Raw genomic sequence first — 26,386 nt, forward strand, 5'->3', positions numbered from 1 at the left:
CGTGTCGAATGCTCCCGAGCGAGAGTGAAATCAAAATATGTACTGCATTTGTTAAGTATGGAAAATAATGAACATAAACCTGAAATTTGCATAGTTAAATAGAGATGTAATGCAAAAAATGTACTTGATAATAAGGTTCAGTTGATAAATTATAATTTAGAGACATTATCTTGGGTAATTTTGTACACTAATGGAGTTCATACTGAATGGTTCCAGCCAATGAGAAAGAGACAATCGAATGTCTCGCCTCTTATGCCATCTATGAGAGAGATGTAGAACGTTTTTGTTCTAAGCGTGGTTTGCAAAGGAAAGTGTCTTGCGACGATTCAAAAGAATAGTTGGAATCGCAGACTGGGAAGAATCGTGAACTCGTTGACGATTCAAAAGAATAGTTGGAATCGCAGACTGAGAAGAATCGTGAACGAATCGTTAGAATCGATTCGTAATGTGTGATTGAATCGTTGGAATCGACTTCTGAAAAAGAATCGTGTTGCCCAACTCTACTGAAAACTACTACTTTCCCGAAAAACTTTGGATGCCAGGCATGAAAATGAGGGGTCACTCATTAAAATCCGTTCAGCCGTTTTCCCGTAATTTCCATTACCAGTTCAAATTATATATATATAGATTTCTCTAGTATTCAAATCATTGTCACTAGATGAGAAAATAAGTGGACATACTACACTTTCCTATGAAGCAAGATATTCCTACACTGAACATTACATGAGCAAGTAACCCAGTTATCCCTCAAAACCCGAGTCTTCAAGCATCACACAATGACATGGAAAATATTCTGACTACTTACGAGGAGGCTGCATCGAGCTGCAGCATACTGATATGTTCTAGCAGGCTCTGGAGCTGTTGATGTGAGGATGTGGCATCTTGCTGTTGCTGTTGTTGTTGCTGCTGCTGTTGTTGCTGTTGCTGTGGCTGCTGCTGTTGTTGCTGTTGCTGTTGTTGTTGTTGAGTTGCATCAGTAGCAGCCTGACTTCTCTCTGCCGCGGCCAAGGACTTGATGTATGGTTCGAGCTGATGTGCCACCAGGCTCAGATGCTTCACTTCCGCACGCAGTGTTAGGATGTCATTCATCTGAAAAATAGAAGTAACAGTTATCAAATAATGAGTCATGAAACTCTACATGCATAACTCAAGTCGAACTGAACACCTGCAAGTTATTGTGGCCTGCAGATATGACTACAGACGTGGACAAATTATTAGCAAAATTGAAGATTTTATTATATATTTTTACAAAATATGATTCTTCAATTGAGACTACAGTTGACATTTTTGCGTATTTCCAAATTATTAGCAAAATTGAAGATTTGTAGTGTATATTTTTAGAAAATTTGACTCTTCAATTTGGACTACATTTGATATTTTTGCATATTTACTAATTATTAGCAAAACTGAAGATTTTTACTATATATTTTTACCAAATTTGTCTCTGCAATTTGGACTACAGTTACATTTTGGCTATTTCCAAATTATTAGCAAAACTGAACTTTTTATTTTATATTTTTACAAAATCTGACTCTTCAATTTAGACTGCAGTTGACATTTTTGTATATTTACAAATTTTTAGCAAAATTAAAGATTTTTATTATATAGGCTATTTTTAAAAATGGATTTGAGGGAGGTGGGGTATGATGATAGAGACTGGATTAATCTTGCTCAGGATGGGGACCGCTGGCGGGCTTATGTGAGGGCGGTAATGAACCTTCGGGTTCCTTAAAAGCCATTTGTAAGTAAGTAAGTAAGGCTATTTTTACAAAATTTAGCTCTTCAGTTTAAACTACCCCTCATTTCTCGTGAAAAAAAAAAAACAACTGAATAGACTACAGTGGACTATAATGGACTTTATGTTGTCAGCAAACAGCTGGATACATTAAGGCCCGATTGTATAAACCATTTAATCTTAGATCAGAGGTTAAATTGATCCTTGTTTCAGCTGAACTTGGAATTTTGTGTTGTATAAAGTCTAATCTGAGATTAATTTGTCTCAAACTAAAGTCAACTTTGACTGAAGAAATTTCTCTGATTAAGTTATATGATCCAAGTTCAGTTATTTCTTTTCTGTTTGAAATATACGAGTGACAGATTGTGCAAATAAAATATCTATTATTATTAATATTAATAGATATGATAGGTACATTTATATATATTTCTTTCAATTTCTTGCCTTAACACACAAACAATCTTATATTTTATAAGGCTCTATTGTGTTCAGCCATATCAAATAACATAACCTATAATTATATTCTGTTTATAACAACCATTAATTATTAATGGATATGATAGGTACATTCATAAATTTTCAATTAACTGTATTACTAAACGAAAATTGTAGTTTTATAAAGCTTTATTATGTTTAGCAGTATCAAACACCATAACATGATAACAACTCTTCTTATTGTCCGCCATTATTTACATTGCACAAAAAACCAGTGTCTCCAACAGAGTGTACGGAAAGTCGCCAAAAAGTAGTTGTAAAGTCGCTAGATTTCTCATTATCAACAAAGAAAGATTAAATTTTGTCACTAGGGGGTGCTAAAAAGGTCACTAAATCCCTATTTAAGCAATATAAAAGTTAAAAGAAATTGTTGTTGAAAAAGAGTTAAAGTCGGTAGATTGGCAACACTGAACAAACCTGTCCGCGCATCACGTATTTCACCTGTTTATGCGATGTTGCCAAATCCTTTTCACGTGAACTTAGATTACATTTGAACCAAGGTAATTTGATCGCAGAAAAGTTTTATACAATAGAAGAAGTGTCTGAACTCGGTTTACTTTTCGATCTTCGATCAAAGTTGATCTTTAGTCAGGGAGTTTTATACAATTGGGCCTAAGATGATTGATTGATTGATTGATTGATTGATTGATTGATGGATGGATGGAAAAAAAACTGTCTCTCACGTTTCTCATAATCTAACATATTTTATATAAGTATCTCATATATCTGCCCACTGTGCAACTCAAACCAAGAAATGGATTCGGAACACCTCAAAATCTGTGCTTTAGTGGCTGACCATGATAATATCTTCGAAAAATATTGGAGTGCAAGAGGTCAAATGACTTTATTGTCAAACGCTTGGCATTAGAAAACAAAAACAACAACAACATACCTACCAACTGTGGTAAAAAGTTTCATTATTCTCTTTTAAATGGTTTCTTAGGGGAAAAAATTAGACATATACACTTTTTTTTGCAGAAAATTTTATATGTACATATTAATTGAGAAAAAGTATATAAAACAATGTTTCATTCCTATTGTCAACTGTATCAACATACAAATAAATACTTTAAAAGTGTTTTATTAAATTAAAACTTAATGTTGGAATGATTTCATGAACAAGAAAATAATACTGTTATGTTTATACTTTTCTCTTTCTAAATTTGTGTCCTTCAGCCTTTGAATTCTTGGCACGTCAAGTATATAAAATACCGACAAATAATTATTCTAATAACAACACAATAAACTATGCTCAATAACTATATATATATATATATATATATATATATATATATATATATATATATATATATATATTATTTTAGCTATTTTCACACGACTTGAAATCAGTTTCCCAACGTCTTCACCTTTAACTTTGTCATTTCTTATTTTCTCTTCCTTCTTTTCTTTCCTCTTCCCCTTCTTTATCCATTGCATATTTGGATCTGGTTCATTTTGACGATCATTCATTTGTAAAACGAAATATTTAACCAATAACACCGACAGTAACAGCTAATATGGCGATGAAACAAAAGAAGACAACACTAATGCCATCTTCATGATATTTTCTAACAAGATCCGGAAAAGTTTGACTTGCCCGTCTTTTGCAAGAAAGATGTTGGACTAATCTGCTTTTTGCAAAAACGCCACATTTTGAAACACTCATTTCAATGGCACAAATCCGGTTTTTGTAGAAACTTATGTCAATAGATGCTGCTTGAAATGCAATGAAAAGAACTGTACTATGCTCAAAATTTGAATTTTTGGACTTGTCCTGTTTTTGCTATCAACACTTCAATTGTACGCAGTGTTTTCTTGCTACATTTAACACCCAGCTTTAAACCCATCTCAAAGAAAGATCAGAAGAAGACATTACCTGAGACTGGAAGATCTCCTGCTCCACGTGTATTCTGCATAGCTGCTCCTCCCACAAGGTGTCAAACACATTCTTGAGCCGCTCCAGCTCTACCTGATGTCGCTCTAGTTGTTCCTCCAGTACTGCACACTCTCTGCTCACATGCTCATACCTTGCTGCCAGGGGAGGAGTGTGCGCCCGTCGCAGCAGCGTCACATCACGATGGAGCTCTCCAAGGCGTTCCTTCACCCCACACAGCTGCTGACTCAGTTCCTACACAAACATGCAGAACTAGTCATTATACTTCCAGCACTACTACCAAATGCCAATGCTGTATTGTGCTATATATTATTATAATGTACCGAAGTACATATGATATTTCCTTGCAGATATTCTGCGTTATCATACGATGAAAGAGTAATGGCAGAGAGAATTTTTCTCCGTTCCATTACTCTTTCATCGTATGATGACGCAGAATATCTGCATGGAAATATCATATGTACTTCAGTACATTATAATAATATATATGATATGCGCAAATCACTTCGTGATTTAAGACAGCGCTTATTCCGTCGGATCCCGGCCAAATAGTCACTCATAACAAGTGCACCTCAGCACATGTGTGGACTTCGGTCCTAGGTTCATAGATATCTATGACGTAATGCAGAGGGCGACCACTAGAGGGAACCCAAGAGTTGGAACTTAAAACTGAGACGATTCTTCTGATGCCGGGGTGGAATCCGGTGTGGCTTAGTGGATAAAGCGTCAGCATGTAGAGTTGAAAACCCAGGTTCAAATCCCGGCGCCGGAGAGAATTTTTCTCCGTTCCATTACTCTTTCATTGTATTGTGCTAGCACAGGATTCCCAACATGAGCAGTAGTGTCCCCCAGGGAGCACTACAACTTCTCGGGGGGAGGGGGGGCATTAGCATAACTGGAAACTTTAGGGAGACACATGGGTTCACTCAGGGGAAGAAAATTAAAATATATGTTTAATTTTATTAAATATATGCAGTGTCGTACGAAGAATTCTGCCAAGGGGGGAATGTGGAATTTACGGGAGGAGGGCGCTGTCGTGTCGGTGTGCCTGGGGACAACCCAGGAAGGAAAATGGATCGTATCGTACAAGGTTTTTGGTTGCCTCGGACAATAATACTTATAAGAAAAAGCCACCATCAATATAACAATTTAATAAACAACAAACAGAGCAGAGAGAAAAGAAATTACAAATGTTATACAAATTAAGAACTGCAAGTACATAAGAATAACCCCAGGCAAGGGGGGTGGTGGTAATAAGAGAGATATTAAATACTGAAGGTCTAATAACGGCATAAATTGCCGAAAGAGAGAGAACTAATAACTAACATGAAATAAGAAGTGAAAATAATGGTAATATACATTAGGAGTGATCAAACGCCCACAAGAAAACGTACGGTTCCCTGTAGCACACGGGCTCTGATAAATACGATAAACTTTAACACTCCAACCTTCAGCTGAATGCAGATGCTGGTCCCCGTAAGATACATCGTCGTAGACTCACGCACTATTACCATTAGTACAATCATACACTTGGAGAAACTTCACTGTCAGGTAAGGATGTTAACCATTCCGCACTGTCTGGAATATAATAATCAGGGAACGGATTTATATGGACTAAAAATATATGAAATATGTAAATATATATGTAGTTATTTTTACCAAAATATGGAATTAAATATGGATTTTTACCAAAATATGGAATTAAATATGGACTTAAAATTATAAAAAAATGACTATGTACGTTAAATATTGGTACATTTTAATCAAACTAAACAAAAAATATAATGGACGTACCTTATCTTCCAATGTAGTTTCAACAAAACACAATTTTTATTGTCTGTTACCATAACAATAGGTTACAAACATTTCTTTCAAGTGCTGAAAAGTGAATCTTCTTCTATTGTCTCTGAGGATAGATTTATACTGACTAAAAGAGCGTTCGACGTCACAAGAAGTAACTGGTACATAATTCAATTTCACAATGTCTGCTGGGGATAAGTCCAAGTTAATCTTCACTGTTGATTCACCACTCATCACAGCAACAACCTTTTGTAGTTCTTCATATCCAGGGTTTTTTGAAAGTACAGTGTCCACCTTAGCTCTTACTGCATCTGCAACTTTACCTCTACCACGATTCAGTTGTTCCACAGTACTATTTATAATTTCAAAACTTTCAGATAGTGAAAGGTGCCTATTTTGGAGACTTTTGAGCGTTTTTATGATGCATGAAAATGTATGCTGAATGTGAGCTAAGTCATTCTTCATACTTATGTCACAGGTAACTGTTTTCGCAGTATCAATTGAGACTGCATCTTCAGAGTCCAATGCAAGGAGAACATTGTTAATAGAGTCTATATGTTCGGCATAATATTCAACTGCTTCTAGCCATGTACCCCATCTAGTTAAAATTGGCTTTGGTGGCAATGGAATTTCAGGGTACATTTCTTTCAACACGTTAACTCTACTGGGAGCTTTGAGAAATACTTTTTTCACTGATGAAATCAACAAATCTACTTTAGGGAAATTGTCTCTGACCACTTCTGCCACACGATGAAATGCATGCGCCACACAAGTAAAATTAGTCAATTTAGGATATACAACAGATAATGCTTGTCCAGCTTTGACCATATAAGGGGCAGCATCGCTAATAAAGAATAACACATTATCGTACATAATACCCTTTGGCCACAGGATACCCATAGCTTCGTTGAACAGTTTAACTATAGTTTTGTTATTGCACTTTTCTAGAACATCACAATGTAAAAGAATTCGTTCAGAATATTGTTCACTTAACAAACCGATAACTACATTACCAACAAGTCTACCTTCTTTGTCGGGAGTCTCATCAATGAAAACCCAAATTGAACTATCTTTAATTTCATCTCTTATCTTCTGTATTGTCTCATCGTAGATGGATGGAGCATACGTCTTCCTAAGTGTTGACTCATCCGGGATTGTATGTTGAGTATATTTTTCAAGGAATTCCCTGAAGACCTTATTCTTTAGTTTGTAGAGAGGAATATCAGCAGAGATGAGAGAACGGTACAGGTCGATGTTAAACTCAGATCTTACATTCGATGTTGTTGGTTGTGTTAAAAACAATTGTCTCTGCTTGGAATTTAGTTGTTTGTTGGCCTGATGTTTACTAGTTGTAATGTGTTGTTGCACCAGGAACTTTTGTGTAGATGATACTGCACACTGACACAAATTACAAAATAATATTTTATTGTCAGTTGATAAACCATCTTCTTTAAATTCTGAAATGTAACTTGTTAGTTTTGATTTTAAATTGACTGAATGACGTACTTTTGGCATATTTACCGTCTTTATAGTATGATTTACAAAACTGAACCTTTGTGTACTCTGACTGGCATTTAACTGTTGAGCTGCACAACTGAAGTCTGTTAAAAATTTTAAATTAAATTAATACAGTTTTGTAACTTACTTTCCCATTGTTGATAGGACTGCTAATTTTCAAATAACTCTGATGTTAAAGGGATTACTGAACATGTGTTTAAATCTCTATTGTTGAAATGTATTTTTAAAAGTTAATGGAATTTTGTTTTGTTTTATTGTTAAACCTAATATAATATGGACTGTTTTATATGAAATATGGAAAATATATGGAAATTAACGAAAATATGTACTAAACTCTAAAATATGGAAAAATATGGAAAATAAAAGTAGGATTTTTCAACCCTACACATTGTGAAACATAAAGATAATGCAAAATATAAATTATATTAGCTTTATAAGTAAATATGTATTTACATATAAATCCTTTCCCTGATAATAATTAACAGAGCTGGCCAATGCTCTGTTAACGATGAAGCACAGTCACCAAGTCTATGTAACTACCACATCAGACCGGCGTTCTATCGGCGATGCGTCCCAAGCATAATCAGAGTCGTTCCCTTTCAACCAGGCAGATGGACTCAAGCCCAACTGTGGCGAACTGCAAGCAAGCGACGAATCCCTCGGTAAAGTTTGCAGACTAGTGGTCGTCTCTCTCTCATGCTGCCGAGTGAGTGTCGTCTCCCGAGGCCGCTCATAGCTCCTCCAGCAGACAGCGCACCACTCTCTTCTTTCTCCAATCAGAGAGGGAGAAATGGGGGTAAGGTAAAGGTAAAGGTATCCCCATAACATGCCATGAAGGCATTTGGGAGGCATGGAGGTAGAGCCCCATGCTTTCCATGACCTCGGCACTAGAATGAGGTGGTGTGGTCGGCACCATGCTCTGACCGCCTTTTACCCCCGGGAAAGACCCGGTACTCAATTTTATAGGAGGCTGAGTGAACCTCAGGGCCGTTCTGGAAGTTTGGCAACGAGAAAAAATCCTGTCACCACCTGGGATCGAACCCCGGACCTTCCAGTCCATAGCCAGCTGCTCTATCAACTGAGAAATGGGGGTGCTTTCACAAAATAGAAAAAAACAATGTAGCCACCAATATAACATAAAAATCCCTGCAGCATGAACCCCACTACAGCGCTATGGCCCAGCACTGCGACCTGTTACAATCTATTGTGCTAACTCCAAGCTAGGCATATTCGCAAACTCACACCGGTGACTTCACTAAGATTCACTGCGTACCTAGGTTTCGAACAGGCAACCCTCCTCGTCTCTAGACCAGCCCCTTCTGTGCATCGTCATCCGACGATCGGAGAATGGTATGGAATATGACAAAATGGAGAAATGGTGACGGAATGATGTAAATACTGTACCTAATCTGAGGAAAAACGGGAGAACCCCGAGAAAACCCAAGTACTGCTTCCTTGTCCGCCACAAGTGTCACTATGGATTTCTCAATGAAAATTTTGTTAAGGGGGTCATTATTAGAATTGTTTACAATTTACATTATCGGTATTTTGTGTATTATTATCATTATTATTATTATTATTATTATTATTATTATTATTATTATTTTATTTATTCATTAAAGACATCAGCTCAAAGAATTTGAGAGACCATAAAGGTCCTGAATACAATAAACCTGTACAATATAATGTGATTTGAAACATTAAAGAAAAAAGAAAGTTAACTGTTGAAGGCAAATATTGATTAACTGAAATTGAGATGATGATGTAATATTTGAAGAGAATCTTTGATATTTATAAGAATAGACATTACATAATCAAAAGGAATGTGAAGTTCCTTAAGATGATGATTATTATTATCATCATATAGAGTGTTAGTTGGGAGGCCGGAGGGAAAAAGACCTTTAGGAAGACCGAGGCGTAGGTGGGAGGATAATATTAAAATGGATTTGAGGGAGGTGGGATATGATGATAGAGAATGGATTAATCTTGCTCAGGATAGGGACCAATGGCAGACTTATGTGAGGACGGCAATGAACCTCCGGGTTCCTTAAAAGCCAGTAAGTAAGTAAGTATTATTATCATCATCATCATCATCATTAGCTGAGTTTTCAGAGGAGAATGTGAAACTACAGTTCTCGAAAGAACGTTTGCAAAATTACTCCTAAGATCTCTTTTCGTTCCAGTGTTATTTCACAGCAATAATACCAATATGCCGCTTCATGTTACTGTGATACAGACAACGGAAAGAAGCATAAATCAAACCTGAGAGAATAGAAAGACTTCTATCATCTCCGAATCAAACAATGGAAACAAGCAAAAATCGCAATTGTCGCGTTTAGAAAACCGAATTGAGCCTATACTTGGTTATAGGTTATGGTTAAACTCTCGAATCTCTGGTCCTAACAGAGAGTTAATAAACAGTTTGTTAAAATGTGAAATATAAAGTTGAAGAAACGCAATATTATTAACAGCAATTTATACTTTTAACTTACAGTTAATTACCGCTATGTTAGGTGCATTTTAACATAGGTTGAAGAAACCGGGCCTAGGAATAGTGTGCACTCCATAAAGAAATTTCGGAACAACTGCATAATACCCACGGCAGACCAATATCGACAGTCGACGCTACTCGCTGGCCACTAGTCACTGGGCCGTACCGAGCCGTATCAAACAAAATATAATCGAAATGGTGGTAGTCAAATTCGCGACTATATTCTTAAATAATTTACTCCATTAGTCAAGTTCAAGGTTTTATGTAGTACAACAGCGGTTTTTTGAATGCATTAAAAGAAAATGAAGATGTAGTACGATCATAAACTAGGTTATCACAAGGAAATTAACAGGAAAAAGGGCATGTTTCACGGAATATCATTAAAATGACGGAATGTAAATTTCCGGATAATGTTCGCCAAAGCATAAAGTAAGTAATTATGACGGCGTTGCTATTTTATTTCAGGGCTAGAGAAAAATACCTAGCCTTTTACGAAAAAAAATTTTAGAGATCATGAAATTATTCACCGCGATCATTATAGGCCTATTATTATTTTTTTATCAATATTACGAATCAAAAACTGTCATATTATATAATTTTAACGACTACATGGACGAATGAAATCAAATTTTATGTTAAAATTTAAAAGTTTCGTCAAATACATGAAAATGATAACATTTATATTACATAATATGTAAATGAACTTCATGTAAAAAATCTCCTGGCGCTTCCCTATCCCTAAACTAAACTAACCAAACCTAAGCTAAACTAAGCTAACCTAACCTAACCAAAGCTAAGCTAACCTAACCAAAGCTAAGCTAACCTAACCAAAGCTAACCTAAGCTAACGAAAGCTAACCTAACCTAAACAAAGCTAACCTAACCTAAACAAAGCTAACCTAACCTAAACAAAGCTAACCTAACCTAAGCTAAGCTGAGCTATGCTAACCTAACCAAAGCTAACCTAACCGAATCAAAGTTAACCTAACCTAACCAACCTATACTAACCTATCCAAAGCTAACCTATCCAAAGCTAACCTAACCAAAGCTAACCTAACCTTCGTAAATGCAAGATCTGTAACCGGAGCAAGAAAGGATCTCAATCATTTAATCTGCAATGTACACGCGAAAATAAATTCAAGTAAGGATCACGTTCCCACTGCATGAGAGGCCTGTGCATGCGCTACAGCACAATTGTTTCTGTTCCGAACCTCTCATCTAAGGCATTCGTCATAATTTATTCGCAATATATACGCAAATACACATTGTCGCTAACAGTGGTGCTATCTCTCAATAATGTTCAGAACGAAGGAGGTAGACAGAGAGAAAAAAAATAAATATAGGACAAAACAGTTTTATCTCGAGACTCTCATCTAAGACACGTAATAAGTCACGTAATCTACTTACAATATTATATTTGCGCAAATACACTTTGTAGCTAACACTGGTGCTATCTCTCAGTAATATTCAGAACGAAGGAGGCAGAGAGAGAGAGAAAAAAAATTTCTCCCGCCAACAATGCCACACACCAACGTCATGTTCTTATGTTGGTGACATTGTGTATTTAGTTAGATTTGGTGGTAAATGTAACGGCGCGGTTCAAAGCGACTGTGGTAATTCTCCAGTATAGCGGAAATTTCTGAATTGCAATAACATGAAATGAAGGGGATATAAGTCACACTACAACAATAGGTAATATTTTGGTGTTGTCTTAAAGTTGGAATCAATCACGAGAAAATATTAGGTAAGCTGACGAGTTTCGTGGAATGCAGACAGTCTGGAATGCTGGTTTTCTTCAGGAATAGGACACACTTGTTACTTACTGTTTAACAAAACAATGGATATCCGAAAAAAACGCAATAATGAGTTCTCCATAACGAAACAAGAGAGAATCTAAGCTCCTACCTTAATCTGAGAATCAAAACTACGGCAGTGATTTGAGAATGGTCCCTCTCCTTCTAGTGCCTTTGCCCTGAGCGCTGAGTGCTGCCGTCTGGAGGGAGGTGGGTGGAAATGCTGCCCCACACCAGGCTGCTGAGCACCATGAGGCTGCTGTTGCTGCTGTGGTTGCTGTGATGAGGGTTGTTGCTGGACTTGGGATGCTTCATATAAAACAGGTCCTGCGAAGTAATGAAACATACACTGGTTAAAAGATGGTTTACTGTGTCAATTTAATTTTTGTTAGTCTTTGGCTATTTAAAGTGGTTTCAAAACTTTACATATTATCCTCCTATTACGGGAATCCTACAGTCTAGGATCAGTATCTGACAGGACAATAAATGAGGCGCTGACATGGGAAAGGTAGTAACTGCCAAAAACAAAATTTTTCAGGGGAAGCAAAAAACAAATTTATGAACACTTTCACACTTATTACAGAAACTGCTTTAAATGAAAGGCATACACTCATGTTTGTGTTACAAATGAAATTTGAAAAGTGTGGCACAGATTTATCTGTGAAATCCTATTTTATGAAAATACAACATTGAAATCACTCCTTAGCCAAACTGAGAATTAACGTTATTTATACATTATGCACAAATTTTTCGGTAAAATGCATGATACTTTTCATCGAGGAAGTCTAATAAAAATAACAAGTCTCTCTTTTTGGCATCAGGGACGACTGGTCTTCTTTCAAGGCGTTGCAAGCACTGCAAGTTAGTGATTGACGTTAATGACTGTCCTTTCTTAAAAATCCTGTGCTCTGTCCACAGTTCAAGGTCATTAAATGACTGTCTTGTTTTTATTAGAGGAAAATCAGCTCTTGAGAGTCTAATCCAGTTGAGGGTGCTGATTTTGATAGGAGTTGTATTCAAAAACTTGTCACATTCCGCAGAAGAGTCGAAGAAATCCTCATCCTTCATCATTATTACATTATTAGGCCTTACCTCTTCTGGAACCATGGTCTTGCATCTTTTTTTTCTTTTCTCTATGATGCCAAATTCCCTATCACATGGCATGTAGGAATGTCCTGAAACCAGGAATTTCAAATCCACTGAATCAAAATGTTTCTTGGCAATAATGTAAATCAGGACCATTAGAATCACCCGATTCTTATTCTGCCCTGCACAGTTATCAGCCCATATTTGTCTAGACACACTCTGATGTTGTAAAAGGAGTTACTACCTTCTCCGCGCCAACAGCTGTGCACATACAAGTTACAATATCTAGTGACTACGTTTCCAACTTCGTTTCATTACATACGGACATACTACCTTCTCTGTGCCATTAGCATGGCCATTTACTACCTTCTCAATGAAAAATTCGAATTTTTGGCAGTTACGACCTTTCCCATGTCAATGCCTCAAATAATGTTGGCTACTTTACAATCATCACCTACAAGAAATCATTGATGAGCTCACCAGCAAAGTCAACCATTCAATAAAATTAGTAATAAGAAATTAAATATTATTCAACCTCATCAATACCATGAAGGTCATTCAGAAGTCAATAGCTAGATCACTGGCTTTCCAATTTAGTATTTGTGATGGGCAAAGAAGGTAGTGAAGTAGGTTTTCTTAGGGTATTCCCACCCCCATGTCATCACTTCTTTATCACTGCCACATGAAGATGTGCGCAGTCTTGCCAAGCCAAGTATCTTCCAATACATCGAAGAGGCGTCATATCTAACCATTACTTGAGCTGAGAAAGATTAAGAGGCAAAGAGAAAAAAATATCAATCTTATGTCAATGAACGTGTTAACAGATCTTTATAAAATCACAACAGCCATTTACATTCAAACTCACGGAAAATGAAATAAGACGATGATGTTAGCAACATTGCAATATTGAGTTCATCAATAACTTCTTACTCTTATGGTAATTATGAGTATACACTCTTTCTGGCCAATCAACTTCGATCAGGTACTGTGTATCTTTGTAGATGGACATTTTACATGATTTGGTGTCCTCTACAGACTTAGATATTGGCGTGATATGTGTTAACTCATCTCTCTGGAAATATTAGAAAATTGCATAGAAATGAAACACTATCCTCCACACAAGCAAGCAACAAAATGGTAAATAATTTCGACGGAGCTTCAATTATCATCATCTTTAAATATGTAATTTATACCAATCAATGTTTTCATATATATATAAATATAAATAAATATAAAATCAACCAAAACCAAGCACTATATACCAAAGCCAAAGATAAAAAATGGAGCATTTTAATAGAAAAAACAGAAATTATTCCAGAAATCCCACATAAATCTGCAGTAGCAAAATTCAGACTGCTTACAGAACACGATTATTTGGCCAAACACTTGAATAAAATAGGAATTTACACAAATCCAAATTGCCCTCTATGCAATAAAGAAGAAGAAATGACTGAAGATCATCTACAAACCTGTGAAGTTCTACCTGATGGATCCACCACAGAGAAATATTGGAGAGCAAGAAAGCTAATGGCTTCGTTGCCAAAGCCCAGCATTAGATAACAACATGTTTTGATATTTAATAGCATTAAATGAGATAATCTAGCATTAAATGAGATAACCACCAAAATGTTATTAACAGATCTCTTTGCCGGATTATGTACATAATGACTAACATTTGTACGAAATCGAGCTTCCAGTCATGATCTAGCCACTTTAGAACTCCAGCCATCCACTTTAAAAACATAGGCACTTACTTCACAGATATAAAAGCTGTCACAAAGCATTTAAGTGCATGTGAGCAATTAATTTTAATGTTGTTGTTGTTTTCTAATGCCAGGCATTTGACAATAAAGTCATTTGACCTCTTGCACTCCAATATTTTTCAAAGATATTATCATGGTCAGCCACTGAAGCACAGATTTTGAGGTGTTCCGAATCTATTTCTTGGTTTGAGTTGCACAATGGGCAGTTAGTTAATTTTAATGTCAAAGTTGGTAAATAAACATGGCATTCTATCAAAACATACGATTCGGTATTAACTGACCTTTTAGAGGATTTTAAGCTTCTACATCAAAGTCCTATAAGAAATATAAAGGATTTATTAATTTTAAATAAAATTAAGCCAATAAGACTTGTTATGTATGTATGTATGTATGTATGTATGTATGTATGTATGTATGTATGCATGCATGCATGTATTTATTCACACTGTAGTGGGTAAATACCCGGTGGCAGTGGTAACTAATTACACTCAATAATGACAATAATAAACTTATTAATTAAAAATACAATTAATAATAATACTAATAATTAATACTAACAATAATATTAATAATAATAACAAAAACAACAACAACAACAGGGAATATACTAAATTAAATGAAACGATCACTTAAAATAACATTTGAAATAAATCTAATTTGTATCTTAAAACTAAGATCGAACTAAAACCCACGAGTATGATATGTTCATATCTGCACAAGTACCTTTCAAATTACACTCATTTCACTGTCAACTCACTCACTGCAATGGAACTACGACACATTTCACTGATTCTATCCTGATTTCACTAACACTTCAAAAACATTTCACTGTTCAAATACTTTGCACTGCCACTATAAACTATAAAGCTTCACTGACAGGAACACGTTTCACTGACACAGCACACTTCACTGACACGACATACTTCTTCACTGATACAACACACTTCACTGACACAACATAATTCTTCACTGATACAACACTTCAATAACAACATATAATTTACACCCTTTAAATACTGTGTATAATTACCTTCTATTAGTAAGGTCCTTAAGCCTATTTTTAAATACATTTTTGGTTGTTGGTAAAGCCTTTAGTAAGTCTGCAGGTAAAGCATTCCAGTCTCTGCTAGTATGATTGAGAAAAGAAAACTTTCCAGTGTCCGTCCTCTACCTTCTTTCCCTCAATTTATATGAGTGGTCGTTCCTTGAAGAGTAATTTGGCGGCATGGGATGCTGTTTCTTGTAAATACTTCACTTATACAGTATGTTTCTCACTTACATGTTTTTCACACATATACGGTTTTTATTTTTAAACCCTCATAAAAATGTATAAGTGAAGTTTTACTGTACATAGTTGTGTTCTAAGTTATAAATCAAAATAAAGAATTATCACTATAACATGAGTTTAAATGATTCAAATATCGTTGTTTTGATAACCATTGCAGTTTTGTGGTACAAATTAATGACAATAATTGAAGCTCTACTGTAATCAAAGAAATGCAGAGAGACTAAGAAATTGAGACAGGGAGCAAAGAAGGGTGTAAAAATAACGTTGTTTAATAACAGAAGATTTGCACAGATGAATTTAAAAACTTGCAAGATTTCTGAGGCAAAATATTTATATCCCATTTTTCGGAAGTTAACAGCATTAACTGTCTGTACTGCTGCAATAGCATTTGCACCAGTTTTCATTTACAAAGTGGAAATATTTTTAACAATGTATTCACTCCCTCTGCATAAATTAAATTTTTCCTCACTTGATTTTGCTTATGTTCTCAGTTGTAAAATAACAAATGATACAACATTCACAACAGAACAACATCCAGGATACAAACCCACAACACAGGTTTATGTAGCTTCAAGCACAACCACCTTCACACTTTGTGTCCAAACAGCATTTTTTTAATTTAAGACATCAAAGAGCAAAGAAAGCGAGAAGGACATCTTACATCAGAGTAACTATGAACTTGATGACAAGAAGATTAATGGTTTTGAAACTCAGATATCCTTTATTTTGTTAATCTTCTAAGTAGCAGCTTTTGAAAAACTCAAAATTAACTACATAATAGTGTATATACTCGTTTTTGGTTAACTGTAACAATGAAAGCTTCCACATGCAAATACACAAAACACAGATTTCTGTATACAGTCCTCACATCACATCTATCTTTCACATTTTGTGTATTTCTTTTCTTAAATACAAAATTTACTGCAGCAGTTCTGTCAACACTCAACCAACCTTCTTTACCATGAAAATATACGAAAATGTTGAAAGTATTATAGGAAATAAAATGGCGTGAGTGTAACTAAAACACGTATGCATGTGGTAATTTTGGTGAATTCCAAAACTGCAATACAAGCAATTACTTTAAGACAAAAACTCAAAACAGGAACTATGACTAGATATCAGAGACGTTCTGTATCACATAAGAGTACTAAAAACTTTTCTGTAAATGCGAATGTTAGTCTAATGAAATGAAACTAGCGATGGTTTGACTAAAGAGGGAGTAAAACAGAGAAAGAAAAATATTTGAAGAACATAAGATGCCTGAACACAACTCTTGAATAAGATCTTAGAAGAAATGATGGAAAAAAATAGATACAACAGAAACGGTGGCATTATTAACCAAGATTAAAAACCTAATAAAATACCATGACACAAGGCTATGGAAATATTCATTATGTACGTTATTTTTGTTAAATGCACAGTTATGTGCTAATGCAGTTATTTGTCTTCTTGCAGTCCAATATTCTTCCAGGACGACTGTATTGATGGAAAGAGTATCACAAGCAACTGATTAAATTGTGTCCATGATTTCAATACTAATCTAAAAGCGACTTCTGGAGAGACCAAGGCGTAGATGAGAGCATAATATTAAAATAGATTTGAGGGCGGTAGGATGTGATGGTAAAGATTGGATCAATCTTGCTCAGGATAGGGACCGATGGTGAGCCTATGTGAGGGCAGCAGTGAACCTCCAGGTTCCTTAAAAGACATTTGTAAGTAAATCTAAAAATCACATTCGAATTTCTTCCTACAACAGCTAGTATTAACATCATGTATTAGTCGTAGTGACATAAAAGAAATCGAAGTCTTAAGTTGAACTTAAATTAACATAAGTTGAACTCGTTAAAACAAAAACTCAAGTGTCGCCATGGCTACCTGGCACCTGGAATCTGTATAGGCCTAATTTGTACAGACCCAGAAACAAAATCTGGGACCACTGAGCATGCGCAGTATGTTATAACTGGAACTTGTAAAATTCAGGTGGCTCAAATTTTTTTATGGGCCTATACAATAAGTAAAACGCATCTAGATACTGCAGATCTAATTAAAGGTTGGAATTAACAAATGAAAAAACATAAATGTCAGCACAAACTTGAAATAAAACAAATTATAAGTGTGTGCATTACGAGTCTCTACACATTACAATCTAGGACTGTAAACATTTCAAGTGTTTCAAATGAAAAAATCTTAATATACAGTTATAGTGCCTAGGAAGAAGAAGAAGAAGAAGAAGAAGAAGAAGAAGGAGGAGGAGGAAAGGGAGGAGAAGAAGGAGGAGAAGGAAAGGGAGGAGGAGGAGGAGGAGGAGAAGGAAAGGGAGAAGGAGGAGGAGGAGAAGGAAAGGGAGAAGGAGGAGGAGAAGGAAAGGGAGGAGAAGAGGAGAAGGAAAGGGAGGAGGAGGAGAAGAAAAGGGAGGAGGAGGAGAAGAAAAGGGAGGAGGAGGAGGAGAAGGAAAGGGAGAAGAAGGAGGAGGAGGAAAGGGAGAAGGAGGAGGAGGAGGAAAGGGAGAAGAAGGAGAAGGAGAAGGAAAGGGAAGAGGAGAAGGAAAGGGAGAAGAAGAAGGAGGAGGAGGAGAAGGAAAGGGAGGAGGAGAAGGAGGAGGAAAAGGAAGGAGGAGGAGGAAAGGGAGAAGGAGAAGGAGAAGGAAAGGGAAGAGGAGAAGAAGGAAAGAGAGAAGAATAAGGAGGAGGAGAAGGAAAGGGAGGAGGAGAAGGGAGGAGGAGAAGGGAGGAGGAGGAGGAAAGGGAGAAGAAGGAGGAGGAGGAGAAGGAAAGGGAGGAGGAGGAGAAGGAAAGGGAGGAGGAGGAGGAGGAGGAGGAGGAGAAGGAACGGGAGGAGGAGGAAAGGGAGAAGAAGGAGGAGAAGGAGGAGGAGGAAAGGGAGGAGGAGAAGGAAAGGGAGGAGGAGAGAAGGAAAGGGAGGAGGAGGAGAAGGAAAGGGAGAAGTAGGAGGAGAAGGAAAGGGAGAAGAAAGAGGTGGAGGAAAGGGAGAAGAAAGAGGAGGAGAAGGAAAGGGAGGAGAAGGAAAGGGGGAAGAGGGAGGAGGAGAAGGAGGAGGAAAGGGAGAAGGAGGAGAAGAAGGAAAGGAAGAAGAAGGAGCAGAAAAGGGAGAAGAAGGAGGAGGAGGAGGAGAAGGAAAGGGAGAAGGAGGAGGAGAAGAAGAAGAAGAAGAAGAAGGAGGAGGAGGAGGAGAAGAAGAAGAAGATGAAGAAGACTCTTCTCTGATCACCTAGTTATTAGTGTGAATAACCGATGCAGTTGAAATCATTACATAAAAAACCGAACAATTACTTACCACAGAGATGCAATTTACAGATCATTCAGTTACAGAGACACACAAGTTACCTTGAACCTATCTTTCTTCAAGGGGAAAAGTGCCAAGTCTCATACAGTGTACAACATCCCACAACATCTCACCTGCCACTTGCGGCCCCATTTCCCCACCTGCTTGCTGCTGCTGTGCTGCTGTGATGACACTTTTCCCCACCCAGGGCTCCAGGGCATGCGAGAATTCACTACGGTAGTTGGTCCGAATCTGACTTGATTGAACAGGCCTGCAACGCAAATTTCAAACCATTCATGTAACAAACAGCACGAAGAGAAAGTCTTATTAATGGTTTAGTTTCTGTATGAGAGAGAACGTACAAGATTTATCATGGGTGGTTCCAACAGAATCTAGGAATAGCCAACTAATATCATACTTGACTCTATTTGCCTGAAGAATTTAATATGGAAGGCAGAATTCATTGTCCCTAATTACAAAATTTACACAATTATAATACGCACCTTACTTGACAAAATGTGTATTATATTCGATGTCATGTTATATTTACACACAAACACTTAGACTTGAAATAAAGTATTTTGAATGCCATATAGCCTATAATCTAAGTTACAATGAACTTAATTTATATTCCAATTTTTTATATAAATCAGTTCAGCCATTATCGCGTGAAAAGGTAACAAACATCCAGACAGACAGACATACAAACAAACATTTCAAAAAAGCGATTTTTGGTTTCAGGAGATGAATTATACATGCTGACACCAATTATTTTTTGAAAATCGAAAATTACCAAAAAAATTTCGGTTAGAGATTTATTATTAGTATAGATTAAGGGCATTGCACTTTATTAAAAGAATTTTAAAAAAATTTTTTGTAACTGTTTTTTTTTTCTTAACAAAAAAGGAGCAAAATCATTTCAACTCCAATCAACTGAAACCCCGTCAGCTTCCATACATAACATTACACCAATTGTTTTATCAATGGGCACTCCCCCATCCTTTACCACAGACTCAATTGACTGCAGTGGCCTGGACACGAACCTGCGATCTTAGGCACAATATGGTGATTGGACATATCTTGTGCACCTTAAACCGCTCGGCTAACGAACCAACACGAATTTGCCCAATGATGCAGGTATACGAACCCCTGGTTAAGAGTTAGACATTTGCGTGAAATAGTGGTATAAGTTTTCTGGCTTCTAAGGGTTAAACAAATTATTTGGCACTTTCTGTAATTTCGCTTCCTGCCCTAGATGATTAAGTTGTTTTCGGGACTTACTTGTAATCATGCTCGAATATCCCCAAGTTTATCTCCAGTTAAAACGTGTCTTTTTTACTTTCTCTGTATATCACAAACTGAACCTGTTATATGTCATGTTCTCATTAACTTCGAAACACAAGATTTTGTATGAATGTTAGTCAGATCATTTACGAGCAAATCCCCGAATGAATCTTCTATAGTTATCTTTTTTCACGTAACATTCCACCAAATAAATTCGCTGTTCAACTGTATACGTCATTTTCAAATTAATTACTTAAGGGGAGACTCCACTGAAAATAATGAATATTTTCCAAAAAGTTTATTGGCTATCTCACTTCTTTAGAATGTATATTTTCATACCCCAAATGGAGTTGGTTCAATTCTGATTACACAATATGTTTAATTTTTTTTTAAATTAAGGCTGAGACGTGGCATTTAAAGAGCTGTCAAAATTAATTTTTCATCAAAGAACTTTTTTTTTAATTTTTGACTACAAATCTAGTAATTTTGTGTTCTAAAGTTTGCTCCCTGAAGTTACTAGATGAATGTAGAGAAGGAGAATTTCGATAGACATATGTTACATAAATATTAATTTTACTTTCAAATCCATTTTTCCGTAAGTTCATTTTTCTTCATTCAACATCAACTGTTTTATACAAAATATTAATCAATCTGGATGAAATTTTTTCTGCAAGTATTTATGAGGTAGCTGCATGTTTCTATGCATTTATTTTGTAAGAACTACTGCTAATTTATTATATTTTTTTCACGAATTATAAAAAAAAATAACATTTTCAAATTTAAAAAAAAAAAAAAAAGAATTAAGTGAATAAATGAGATATTTCATAAAATAAATGCATAGAAATGTTCCTCTATGTCTTGTGAATGCAATCAAAACAAAGGAAGCTTAAAAATTGAGATCTTTTACTAAAAACTTGGGTTTGAAAATATAAAAAAAAAAAAAATGATAAAAACCAAAAGTCAGAAATATTTGGGAGCTCAAAATTTGGATTCTGTTAGTCCTTTACGTAGCAAACATGTTCTCAAAATTTGGTTGAAAAAAAATTATTAGGAAAAAAGCTGTTATTTCTAGTAGTGTGTCCCCTCAATACACAAGCAACAGTCACACACACGTTCCGCTACAATTCTCAGACGCAACTAACTGCTGGGATGTTTATACAACTGGCTTCCCACACTGTGGTCAGGAGAGCAGGGAATGATGCGAAATTTCCTCATAAAATGAGAGTACTGTATGAATCTGAAATTTGTTACACAACTTACATGCGACATCTCTTAGTAAATTAACAGCTTTGTTACCAACCTGAGAGGTTGACTAAGCTGAGACACAGCAGCCAGACGATCCATCATGGGATAAGCCAGGTCCAGGAACTGATATTTATTTGCTGAAGAGGAGAAGGCTGAGCAGAGAAGCAGGTGAAGCTGCAGAAGGGGTAACACTGTACCTAGGCTGACCAATTGGCCTCGAAACTGACGCTCCTTTGTTTCAAACTGCCTGTAAATGTACAAAACCCATCAAAATACGTTCCTCACAACTTATGACATTATGATTAACAATAATACACTGCCAGTAAAAGTTTTTATTAATTATAATTTATATTGTAATAGAGAGAAAAGAAATTGTAAAGAAATGCAAAATGCTCCTTGTGGCTATACAGATGAACCATCCCATCTCGTCCACACCTGTGGAGTTACGGTCAGCACGTCTGGGGCCGCAAAACCAGGTGGCCCGGGTTCGAATCCTGGTCGGGGCAAGTTACCTGGTTCAGGTTTTTTCTGGGGTTTTCCCTCAACCCAATAAGAGCTGGGTAAATTTCGGTGCTGGACCCCGGACTCATTTCACCGGCATTATCACCTTCATCTCATTCAGATGCTAAATAACCTAAGATGTTGATAAAGTGTCGTAAAATAACCTACTAAAATGAAAATAAAGCAAAGACATTTCATTTTTACGTTATCATTACTTGTAATCATTTCATTAATGTATAAAAATTGTTTAAGCTGAAATTTTTTTCAACTTTTACATCCTTATTTTATGTAATGTTGGTTGCAGATTTTGTCTTATGTGTATTTTATTTTGAACATGTTGACTGGAAACATAGCACTGTAAGAAAAGTGTATAATCTTGCGTGCATATGATCTTTGTCCTATACTGTTTCTAGCAATAAAGATTCAATTCTCGTTGCTGGATGAACCTCAATAGCTTGTAGAAGAAAAACAAACCAAAGTTAAGAAGTATTTCAAATTTTGTTGATTGTACTGTGTCCCGCCTACCATGTACATATTATATTTGTTGCATATACCACCAGCAACTTCTTTTTTTAATTTAAATAATTTCTTTGTGTTATAATTTTAAAAACGAGTGATATGTATATCCATTGTAGTTTTCTATAGGCATAGTGAGTTTCTTGAATCTTACATGGACTCTAAACACAGCTGCAGTAGGCTAAATTAAAACTAATATATGTTTGGAATAACTCTGTATTACCTAATGTAAAATTAAAACAACTTTGTTTGCATTAAACATCCCTTTTTTATAACATACTTTTCAAAATAAAGTAGAAATATTATTTTCTAATGTATGTTATACTGAGATTTCACTATATATATACACAGAATTTTCTTCGTGAAATAACCTAATTTATATTTTTCTCTTCGAAACGAGAGTTTTCAAATAACTTAATCATATAATCAAATGTGAGTCAGTATGTCATTACATGTAAGAGCTATTCCATCTCAAATCGACCGAAATGTAGAGAAAATTGACCTTACAATTTCTAAATACAATAAAACTTTTTTTGTAGTAGAGAACTGTGATACAATGCTTTGTGCAAAGTTTGAGGCATCAGAACTTCATAGTGTTTAAATTTAAAATATTTAAATTTATAGTATTTTCATAAAATTAGCAACTTTAAACTGTTGTAGCTCCGAAACCCTTTCACCCAATGATCAAAATCATGGTTTATTTTGATGCTGAGAAATTAAAGATTATATTGACATATAAACAGTGTTTCTTACTTTTTATGGAAATGGAGAAATTTAGATTTTTCCTCATTAAGACGCCTTTGGCTAGGAAAAAATATTTTAAAAATATATAGTTAGATTCCGCATTGAAAGAACAAATAAACACATATTTTTTACTGATGGTATGTTGATAAGAAAGTATTGAAAATACCAAATAAAGAAAATAAATAGTACGCGCGTGAACTAACCAGCTGACTGTGAGACGGGAGCTAAGCCGAGACAAGCAAGGCCAGGAGACAAACACGTGATGTATCGTCTAGCAGCACATGACTGTGCTAGCTTTATCACAGGTTTTCATAAACACAGGAGTAAAATGACGCCCAACACTCGCTTATCTTCAGCTCTCGGTCAGTGCGTGCGGTACTGCACCATTCAAGTCTAGGCATGTGAAACTAATCTATTTAATACCCTCAAAACTTATTGCCGTACCACTAAGCAAACAATGCCGAATCCCTCTTAATAATGCAAGGTTTTTTCTCAATATTTTTTTACATTTTTACAAATGGCCTAAAAGCAAGTAAAATCAGATTATCTGTCTCTCTGTGTACAATAAACATAAGGATTACTTCTTAACATAACCTACCAAATGTCAGCTTCAAAATAAGCTTTCGTTCAATGTTCTGCAGTAAATGGTTCCAGAGTTCTGAGCGCTGAAAGAGGCTTGTTTTTATAAAATACGATAAATTTGTCGCTCAATAATACGAAAACCGTTTGACTTTCGATAGTATATTTTTGAAAATGCACTCCCCTCAGCACCTTGTATAAGTAGGGAAAAAATTAGGGTATAAAAAAAAATGCGAGGTTTTTTACTGATCGATTTCATATGGAATAGCCCATAAAGGAAAAGCTCACCTCTGCACCTCCATGATCATGCTGGCATGAGTCTTAGCGATAGCCTCCTGCATCCCCTGACAGAAACTGTTGATGGTATGTTTCTCGGACTCCATGTTGCGGCGCAGCTCCTCCAGGAGTGTCTTGAACATAAGCAGGCCCTCACGGACTGAATTCTGCAGGTCACACACTGACTGCAACCAATGCCAATGAATGAACAAGAATTCCTCACACTACGATACCGTGTGTGTTCAGGTGATGGGCGGGTGGGCCTTCCTCCACGAGGAGCTGAGTTCGAGCACAGCTGCTTCCTGCATGCATGTTCATGGGAATCATCCTGACAAGCTAGAATGCTGCAAACAAAACTTAATCTTACCGCAGAAGCATGTCAAAGCCTGCGAGTTTGCATTTCTAATCAGGGACTTGAACCAATACAACGAGATCATTTTCCATTTCATATTTCATTTATTGTATCCGATTTTTTTTATTTAGTAGGTTATTTTACGACGCTTTATCAACATCTTTGGTTATTTAGCGTCTGAATAAGATGGTGATAATCCCGGTGAAATGAGTCCGGGGTCCAGCACCAAAAGTTATCCACCATTTGCTCATATTGGGTTGAGGGGAAAACCCCAGAAAAAACCTCAACCAGGTAACTTGCCCCGACCGGGAATAAAACCCAGGCCACCTGGTTTCGTGGCAAAATGCGCTGACCGTTACTCCACAGGTGTGGATTTGTATCCGATATTGTTTAAATGATTGAGGCGTGAACTGCACTCTTATTATTAGTCTCTCACAATGTAACATGGCTATCGTAGCAGGTATTTTGGGAAGAGGTCCAAGGACAAGGATGAACATCATGGAGGTGAAGACGGTGGTGGTGAATTCAAGTAAGTGCAAGTATGATATCGAGTAGTGGTGATAATGTGGCGGCTGTTGTAGCTACAGTACAATGAACTTCTGATTACTGACTGGAGCTAATATCGCTAATATGTATCGAATATGAATGAGGTCTCGCCCACCTCATTACATTTTACACGACTAGTATGACTAGTCAGTTTCTTTTTATACCATTAAGTACGAGAAAAATTCGTACCGGCACCGGGAATCGAACCCAGGACCTCTCAGCTGTGCGCGCTGAGTGCTCTCTAACCAACTGAGCTATGCCGGGACCCGATTCACGACGCCGGCCGAACTCCTCTCGTAGTGTCATGTTACGGCCTTACTGCCTGCATTTAAGACGATGTACGTCATATATATACAGGAGCGCATATTAAATGACTTTATGGCCATATTCAACAACAGTTTCTTAAAACTGTTAACATCATATATGTATCGAATATGAATGAGGTCTCGCCCACCTCATTACATTTTACACGACTAGTATGACTAGTCAGTTTGTTTTTATACCATTATACGAGAGGAGTTCGGCCGGCGTCGTGAATCGGGTCCCAGCATAGCTCAGTTGGTTAGAGAGTACTCAGCGCGCACAGCTGAGAGGTCCTGGGTTCGATTCCCGGTGCCGGTACGAATTTTTCTCGTACTTAATGGTATAATATCGCTAAGCTACTAGTATTGTGGCAGACTGAGGTAATAAAACGAAGTATACAGGTGAATAAGTAAGCTACAAATTCAAGTAGCAACCTAGATTTTTTAATGGTGTGCCTGAAGCTATCACTGCTAGATGGCAGTATTATCCAGGTTTCAGAGCAATAGACGTGCATGCAAGCAAAAGAAAGAAGCAGCAGTTGCATGACGGCAGCACATATGTATTAAGGTACGGTCACACATCGCTACTTTTGCTGCGCAACTTTTGTACTGCAGCTGCAAAAGTTGCGTGTCATGTTCACACGTAAGCCAAAAGTAGCGCACTGCACGCTATTTTTCGTGCTGCGCAACCCGAGTGCTGCAAAAGTTGCAACTGGAGGTTGCGAGTCTGTTCACACACAAGGCGCTACTTTTGCAGCCGCAGTCATGCTGCAGGTTTCCATCTCCGTGTTGACTTCTCAATATACATTTTGTGGTTATGTTCACATTATTAAGAAACTCATGCGAAAGCTTCCTTATCAATTATTTGCTTTTCTGTCGTATCTAGTATTCAAAAAT

The 26,386-nt window shown here is 36.5% G+C and overlaps 1 protein-coding gene across 8 annotated transcripts in view; it reads right to left on the reverse strand.

Annotated features, from left to right (window-relative positions):
• The window catches only part of LOC138714721 (RING finger protein 207-like), an 87,232-nt gene that overhangs the window by 35,663 nt on the left and 25,183 nt on the right, over positions 1–26,386 (reverse strand). For all 8 annotated transcript variants that reach the window (XM_069846799.1, XM_069846805.1, XM_069846803.1 and 5 more), the window contains 6 exons: positions 24,302–24,474; positions 21,729–21,920; positions 19,279–19,415; positions 11,838–12,052; positions 4,107–4,358; positions 806–1,089 (listed from right to left, as the gene is read on the reverse strand). In XM_069846799.1, the coding sequence (XP_069702900.1) occupies positions 806–1,089; positions 4,107–4,358; positions 11,838–12,052; positions 19,279–19,415; positions 21,729–21,920; positions 24,302–24,474 (1,253 nt within the window). The remainder of the gene's footprint in view (positions 1–805; positions 1,090–4,106; positions 4,359–11,837; positions 12,053–19,278; positions 19,416–21,728; positions 21,921–24,301; positions 24,475–26,386) is intronic.

The sequence above is a fragment of the Periplaneta americana genome, chromosome 15 (assembly GCF_040183065.1).
Source record: "Periplaneta americana isolate PAMFEO1 chromosome 15, P.americana_PAMFEO1_priV1, whole genome shotgun sequence".
Taxonomy (NCBI): domain Eukaryota; kingdom Metazoa; phylum Arthropoda; class Insecta; order Blattodea; family Blattidae; genus Periplaneta; species Periplaneta americana.